The 8,109-nt window shown below is 41.8% G+C and overlaps 1 protein-coding gene across 1 annotated transcript; it reads right to left on the bottom strand.

The window, feature by feature from the left end:
* Positions 1-3,321: 3,321 nt before the first annotated feature.
* On the bottom strand, positions 3,322-5,307 carry LOC131884645 (gamma-aminobutyric acid receptor subunit alpha-6-like). Its single transcript, XM_059232484.1, has 2 exons — positions 4,860-5,307; positions 3,322-4,723 (listed from the first exon to the last, which is right to left on the bottom strand). Exons 1-2 carry the CDS (start codon positions 5,175-5,177, stop codon positions 3,353-3,355), a joined length of 1,689 nt encoding a protein of 562 aa, XP_059088467.1. The 5' UTR covers positions 5,178-5,307; the 3' UTR covers positions 3,322-3,352.
* Between the last annotated feature and the right edge of the window lie 2,802 nt (positions 5,308-8,109).

The raw sequence follows: 8,109 nt of genomic DNA, 5'->3' as shown, positions 1-8,109 counted from the left end.
ATATCTGGTTTCGTGATCGTTTGCAAGGTGTTATTCACTGGAACGCGCTTATACTTTTTGGATGTATTTTTTCCGACAACTATTTCCAATATTGACAAGAAGAGCCCTAAATAAGGTCCCTGTCCCAAGAGGGATGCTAGTTATTGCCGTGCTTTTTTAGTCTGTCTTTTATGTCTTGAATTGCCAAATTTGAATACCAACAGTGCATGAAATGGTCCAAAGACCATTTTCATTCCAATGCAGTGTCTGGGCCACACTTCCATGAAAATGAAGTATGACCTGGGCTATGCCTTCTTCTGATAAAACAAACCCCCCCGCTCTCTTATTGACACTTGGAATGAGCGATTAGAAGCTAAGAAAAAGCATTCGGCTTTCAAAGAAAGGCTCATCAGACACTGGACACTTTTTTGACACCATTACCTTTTTCTTTAGCCTTTCATTTGGGTGCTTGAATGACGTTTCTCGTCTAGTCACAAGCGCTACGGCTTTTAGGAGGATAATGGTCATGGCAAATTTCCATGACTTGGCGTCATCAAGGACTTCTGAATCCCTGCCTGAATACCTTATGAAAATAATTTCTTACAAACCAGCCAACCTTACAAGTGATGTCATATACTTCATCTCCAACAATTAGAAGGAGCTAATAATTTTACAACGATAAATATATTTCCTTTTGCTCTTTTGAAACTGAGAGAATTATTTTAAGACTTTCAAATTGGTTTTGATCAAACTGATGGAACAGAGGAATAGTCCAAAATCTTGGTAGTTTTTTGTGCATTCAATTAATGGGACTTTTTCATGAGAGACATAGGTCCTTGATGAAATGTTTTGATGGCCCTCCTGGCGCAAGAACACGAATACTATTACTGACCCTAGTCGAGGAAAATTCGTGTCAAAAACAAACACCAAAAATTTGAAAAAATAGCCAAATCAATGTTTAAAGCATCCATTATCCAATGCAAACTAGTAGAGGCTCTTGCCTCAGCAGATTCTCTTGATCCAAATACATTTCCTCCATCACTGTCAAAAAGGCCTTTGAAACTCACTGTGCAATACTAACTTTGGATCATTGCATTATTGATCAGCAATCAACTTTCACGAACGCACTCGCTTTTTGTCATCTGAAATGCTCCAAGTGTTTGATACTCGCCGGAAAAGTTAGCTTGTTTACACTAAAGTCGCTTCGAGAAGTTGTTGCATAGGTTTTCCTATTGGCAAACTTGCCTCGCAACCAGTTCAATCTTTCTGATCATAAACGAGTCATTTTGGTCCTACGCCTTGACTGACGCTTGAGAGGCATAATTTCAAGCCGGAACATGGGACCATGGGCAGGCCCAAGGACTTGAGAAAAACAAAAATATCTCTTAACCAGCAGAAGATAACTCAAACCATTCTATGAGTCTATTAGTAGTTCACATTAAGTTGCTAGTGAAGATGCAGTGATTCAGTTCCAATTGTTTTGAGGCCTTCTTTTGCATCGGCTCAACATTCGTATCCTTGTGGCTCAAATTTTAGAGCATGTTACAAAGCCAGTTGGAAATAAGTGGAACAGAAAGAGGAGGATAAAAAGTGCTATGGAACGTTCGAAATGTAGTTTGAACTTGCTCCATAATTCTCGTTCTCTTTGCCGATGTTTATGCGAGGGATCTACGTCCTTTGAAATGCCCGTCAAATAGCTCAACAACAAACCATGTTCAAGGATATTGACAATCGAAGAGCGAAAGAAACGTCCTTGGAAGGTAGTGAGTGAAGGTTTTTTTGTCTTGATAAATGTACATTCATCCCTGATGCTCAACTTGCCTCGGCACTACAATTTGACAGTCAAAGTGAGAGCAATCGACTTCCTGGAGGGTTTTTCTTCGGTTTCACTAGACATGAGAACATGTTTTTGTTTCGCTCATGTTTATATTTCAAAAGTGAACCCTTTGAGCTGAGCCCGAAATGAGGCAGATTTCAGGGAAAGATGTGTTCAAAAAGTTTGGCCTAGATCGCGAATGAATGTATTGGCCCGAAGCAGCTTCAGCAAACTTCCAAAACCTCAGCAGAAAGAGCTGGAGAATTTTTGGAACTTCTTTAATGTGGATTGAATGTCAAGAATGAGCCAACTAATTTCCGACAAAGTCATTTGGAGCTTGGGCTTGGGCAAAGACGACCATTCCGTCCTTCACCTGACAACCATCTAATTAAGGGATTTCCAGCCCTACAATTTGGAAATATGACTTTTTACCGTCATTATAACCCTGGACATGTTTGTTTGTTCTTTAGCCAGATTGTTCCTAGCTTGTGTTGGAATTTAACAAAAAGCAGACCAAAATTATTCGCCTCAGGATTAAAGCACGTTTTGGTTATCAGTGCAAGGCACAAAACAGAGATCTTTCTCTATGTATGACAACAAAGAGATATTAAGATGTGATCTAACCATCATTTGGTCTATGGATCTGAGACTTTCAACATGTACGTTTTCGCTTTCTTAGGGAGGTTAAGCAGCACAGGATCATCTTGTTCCAGGTGTTGTGTACCATTTCTAATCCCCACGCTGTTTTGATTGTAAGACGTTTTAGCCATTTGTCTATTGTTCTGTTGCCATTGGGAGCTTACAATCAAAATGAATTGAGGCTTTGCATGTTCATTACTCAAGTCAATAGCTATGGTAGCTTTCCCGAGAGAAAGCGACAGGAGTAAAAAGAAACGCGTGATTGGCCTGGTAAGTCAGATACGTTACGTATATATACTATAAGCTATTGAACATAACCGTTTGACTCATTTCAATCCAGCAGTAACACAACACCGAATCCACCCTTTTGGTGCTGAAGGTGAAACCTGTTTGGTGGATCGGAGGCATCTAATATTCAGAAGACACATGCAAAATGAATTGACGATGAGATACGCTCAATCATTAATATTGTAAGCGCACGTTCCCTTTTAGATCGCAAAGGGGCAAATGCTATCCGAAACGAGGCAACAATCCACAAGCCCCTCGTACTGTTTTGCTTCGTAAGTTTAGTGAAATGAATAGTAACTGATCAATTGGGAGGTGTAGGACGAGGGGGCAAACTCAAACAAGGTCGTCAGGAATTGTTTAACATACATACGAAGAGGTTCCTTGAAGGTTTCAACTATTTCGAAAAAAATGCCTTGGTTCCAACCTCGACTGAAGAGTGAGTTTCAGAGCCTTGGAATGCCTGACGAGGAGAAAAGGGTGAAAGAAAACAAGACCAACTCGTTCGTGTTTGTAAAGTAACAACTCGGCTCGTTGCTCTGAGGAGGCAAAAACTTTTCAAGACCGGCTTGAACGAAACATGCATAATAGGATTCGGAATCGAGTTTTGCCACGTACCCACCGGAACTATAGTTACATGAGGTACAAGTAGGAGATCCAATAGATCAATTGCAAAACTAGGAACACGCCGGGAAAATAGATTCGTGCGCTCTCGTCAATGTGCCAAATCACCTCCGTGGTGTTATTATAAACGTAGGTTTCGGTAATTGGGCCATATCGGGCCTCGAATTTCTGCTCCAAGCGATCGCAAAACCTGTGGAATGCTTGTGCTATCTTGTCATGAAAGGAGAGCAGTATGGGTTCTTCCTCTTCTGGAATTTCCTCAAACTCCTCGTCCTCGGCCAAAGCCGCTCCGCCATCAATAACTTCAATGACGTCCAGATCATCGGCATCGATGAGCGGCGCTTCATTAGTGGGATCAGGCTGCTCTTTCTCCACAAAGTCAACTGTGACCGTGGCATCAGCCACAGGGATTGCTGCCAGCAAAAGTTTGGTCACAACTTCCGGTTCCTTGGTTTCTTGTTCGAGCAGACTGGCAGCCAGAAGGGCGGCTTTCTCCTCTTCTCGCTTTTTGATTCGGGCGATAAAAAGATCCAAAAAGTTGATGCACGCAAACTCGAGCAAGGCCGCGAACACTGAAACGAAGCAAAGGATAATGAAGATGTCCAGAGCCGTGGCATAGCCCACAGGTGGACGACTCTTCCCGCCAAAGCCAATATTGACAATCGAAAGAACACTGTTGGCCCCAAGAACGGTTCTGGCTGGAACCTCGCCACCTTTGTCGGTCTTAATGAGCCAGAAGGCCACCCAAGAACAGAAGACAATCAGTATGAGCGGAGTGTAGATCTGAAGGAGAAAGAATCCCGTCTGACGCTCGAAGTTGAACTCTAAGCAAGCGGTCGAGTCATTACGGAAACCGATCCGGGTACGACGCGAAGACAGTTTAATCTCGGTGAAGCTCTTGTAGTTCATGAGATGGAACTGGGCCAGTCCCAGCTTATCAATAGACACGGATCGTGGCTGGGCCCACTTGAAGACAATGTCGTTAGCATCATAACCAAAACTGCCAATGTTGAGCGGACACATTTGTGTGTCTAGCGGGAACTTGTGAAGATGCATGGCACACTCGGCCCAGATAGTAAGCCGTTGGGAATAGGACACCCTTCCGTTGGGGTAGATACGTACGAAGCGGTTGGGCACCGTGATCTTATGGAGGTAGCTCTTCCGGCCATTGACAAAAAAAGTGTCGGGCACCCAAATCTTCTCCAAGAATTGCCAATTAAGAGCCAGTTCGCTCACCCCTGTGGCGTTGAACTGAAGGCGTTTATCCACCCAGGATTGCCTGAAGTAGCAATCCAAAGAGAAGGCCATGTCGTCTTCGTCCACAGGACCCATGGAGCGGATGGATAGATTGATGGTGACCACCAGAGGGGGCCCTCCCACCTAAAACGAAAAGGGCAGACAGAATGGGTATCACACCAATCATCACCCACAGATTAAGGCTTTCAAGACGTTACGCGCTAAGCGTTAAGAGTTATGAGACTTATGACCCCATGATGCTCTTTAAATGGCTACTTACATTCGGCCTCATTCCTTTCTCATAACCCGAATAATACAGTAAATGGTCCAACACCCCTGACACTTGAGTGGCCACAAATTTTCCCGTTTTGTAGGGTACGAAAGTGGACCGTCTGGATCTTTGGATCAAGCCCTCTTCACTGAATTCATCCTCCAAGCAATCCAATTCCGCACTACAACTGTCCTCCGGATGCATTTTGGGCCACAGCATTTGAGGCTCGAAATGCAAAGGCTCTGTCAACTCGAGGAAACCAATAACTGGTCGATAGAAAGGACCGATTTGGCAGACAATCGCCAGAATCAAGGCCTGAGCGATCATGTTCACCTGAATTGAAATAACTTTACCCGTTTTGTGCAACTCTCATAGCCAAACTAAGTTGACTTTCCACTCGATTTGACAAGGTGATATGGGAAGACAACAAGATCAAGATGAGAAGGCGAGAAGGTATCATCAGTTAGACTCAATTTGAGAAGCAAATAGTATGTGCTCCTAACTAGCCTGGATGAACCCCCCTGATTGGGCCGGTAGTTACAGGAGAACGTAAACGACGGGGGGGGGGAAAGCTCATGGCTTCCTGCCAGATTTGCAATATTTTGATTTGATGGCAAATCAGGATCAAATCTCCCAGCTTGAATCGAAGATCCTAGAAACTGATTCTGACGATGGTTGAGCCCATGAAACATAAATCTCCGTTTTGTTGCCACAATTTGCGCTAATTAAGTCGAAATGTTCCGATTTGAAAGAGCAGGCGATACTTAAAGTCGAGATCGGTGGTAGAAAATTGGAACGGGACGCGTTTTTCTAGGAAATTAGATTATGGGTTTTTGTCACACGATGGCACGGTAAAAAAAGGGCCTCACGAACATTGGCGAAGGGGAAAAAGTTTTCTCTGCGGAATTTATTGCTTGTGGGAACTACCCTGTCAGTTATGACATTTACATCGTCCTCATGTAAGTGCTGAAGTGTTGAGCGAATTGTCGGATTAATAATCATCTTTAAAGTTGGTCTATGCAAGTTGAGCTTTTCTTAGACCTTCTTAATTGAACCTATAGGGTAAACCAAAATGATTATTTATTTAAAAAATGCTTGAACATTGTCTGGACATAGTAAAACCATCTCAACAACCTCACTCTCAGAGGTTTGATTGCGGTCAAGGCCAAGTTACTACGAGATTTGCATCGCTGAAATGCGTATTCGTTTTTGTGCGAAGGAATGGAACTTTTGCGAAAACTGTTTGCAATTAGCACCCGGGCAAAAAAGTTTGATGACAAGTTCTTTATTTACAATGCGTCACTTCCGGTCCTTAAGGTTTCTGCTGAGAGTTGGCACAATTAACATATTTTCTCAGTTGTTGGCGACATATGGGTCGACTACTTTCAGGTAATTGTGAATTTGATGGAAATATATTACATCATTTTTTTTGCTTATTAGCTTTGCGCCGTTAAAAAAAGCTCGAGTGACAAAACTGACGAGTTCGAAGTTTTAAGCTATTTTTGGTTTAGATACACGGCGTTCCATAATTGGGAGGAGACGTGGTATAGTGGTTAGCGCAATTTCTTGGAGTGAGATTGGTCTCTGGTTTGATACCCGACCTTTCTCTAAGGGAAACTTTTAGACGCTAACCACGCCCACAGACGGAGAACATAAACCTGATACCGGACATGCATCTGCCTTACGGAATTTGGAAATGAACGATGTGATGGCTGGCTTCGTTGGCCGGGCGAAGCTCACACTTTCGACCCCAACACCTAAAACCAAAAAAAATGCCTTGAACCAGATGCACATCCTTTTGTTCGATAAATGTATTGGGAGGCAAAAAAAACTTTAGTTAAAATTTGAACGGGATCGCGTGAGGAGTGTTCTGTTGAAAATGAGGGTCAATTTCGGCTCAACCTCCAATATTCGTTTCTCTTTGTCGGTGAGACACACCTTTTGAACTTAAAAGGAACGGCCATTAAATCTGACACGCTGACCCTCGGCGCTTTTCAATTACATTGACTAGAACAAAGTGGGAAAGTTATTTCATTCAATTCACCATATTAGGACTTTAAAGCGCATTCAAAACACTACTAAAAAAATTTGAATTGGAGGTTATGAATACCATGCCATTGACTCCTTTTTATTAGATTTTTCATTTAAAAACGACTGACCAAACTGTGGTGCTTTAGGGACGAAAGTTTGACAAGAATCAAAGTTGTCTATTAAGTTGTACCTTTTTTGTTTCCTCAGAAACATATTGCGCAAATTCGGATAACGTGCAGGATTATGAAAACTCGTGCCTTACAAAGGCAAACCTCAAGATGGTCATTTTGCTCCAACTGGCTTTTAAATTGGTCCCAGATATAAATCTCTTTCCCTTCTTCCTTTCTCCCTGTCAAAGATTCGAGGGCCTTGTTTGGCCTGGAATACTGCATATGGGACTTTATCCGCATTTCTAAAATCACTACCTTGCAACAAACAAACTACAGCACCAATACTTTTGCCCCTTTTACAAATATCTTTCTGCATGAAATAGTTTATAATTCACTATATATATCTTGAAAATGTCTCTAACTTTAACAGAATGCTGCTTTCTTTACTCGTTTTTTTTGCACGTATAACATTAAAAGTTTTCTACCGATTGGAAAGTGATTACTCATTACTGCTACTAGTACATACACTAATGGCAGCAACGTTATATCATATTCGGTGTCAATCAAATGTCAATAGTTCAAAGTGCTCCTAAATTTTTGAGAACAGATGGTTGTGAAAAAAATGGAAGCAAGAACAAAAGCAAGCTCGAATACACGAAAAATTATTCTGGTGTCATAATACCTTCATTTCAGTCTCAACGTAGAAATCATTGCACATCGTATGTTCCAAATGATTGTCGTTTTTTGATAAGTGTTTTGTTGTAATACAATACTAAAAGATTTCTAGACGCTGGTTGTCGGACGACTGACCACTAGGTTGGCTAGACATTACAATAAACCGGTTTGTGATCCATTCCCAGGAGACCATCCAGTCGAGTGGTCGGTCGTCCGAAATTTAGTGTCTAGAAATATATGAGTACGCGTACAGAATTTTTGGACTAAACTAAAATGAGATAAATAAAGATAAAAATAAAATGGGATTCTCTAAAATAAAGAAAGGTGGAATTCAGGTATCACCACAACTTTTCCTTTACAAACATCATTATAAGACTTTTCTTTTGTTTCTACTCTACTAGATATAACCTCATTTGAAAGTGAAAAAGTTCAATCCCGCATTT

The sequence above is a fragment of the Tigriopus californicus genome, chromosome 8 (assembly GCF_007210705.1).
Source record: "Tigriopus californicus strain San Diego chromosome 8, Tcal_SD_v2.1, whole genome shotgun sequence".
NCBI classification, from domain to species: Eukaryota; Metazoa; Arthropoda; class Copepoda; order Harpacticoida; family Harpacticidae; genus Tigriopus; species Tigriopus californicus.
Note: the sequence above shows the minus strand (reverse complement) of the source record. Positions and strands in the feature narration are given on the sequence as shown.

Coding starts and splice junctions, on each gene's coding strand:
- LOC131884645 (XM_059232484.1), bottom strand. CDS start 5,177: ATGATCGCTCAGGCCTTGATTCTGGCGATTGTCTGCCAAATCGGTCCT. Junction 4,724..4,859: donor AGAAAGGAATGAGGCCGAAT/GTAAGTAGCCAT, acceptor TTTTCGTTTTAG/GTGGGAGGGCCCCCTCTGGT.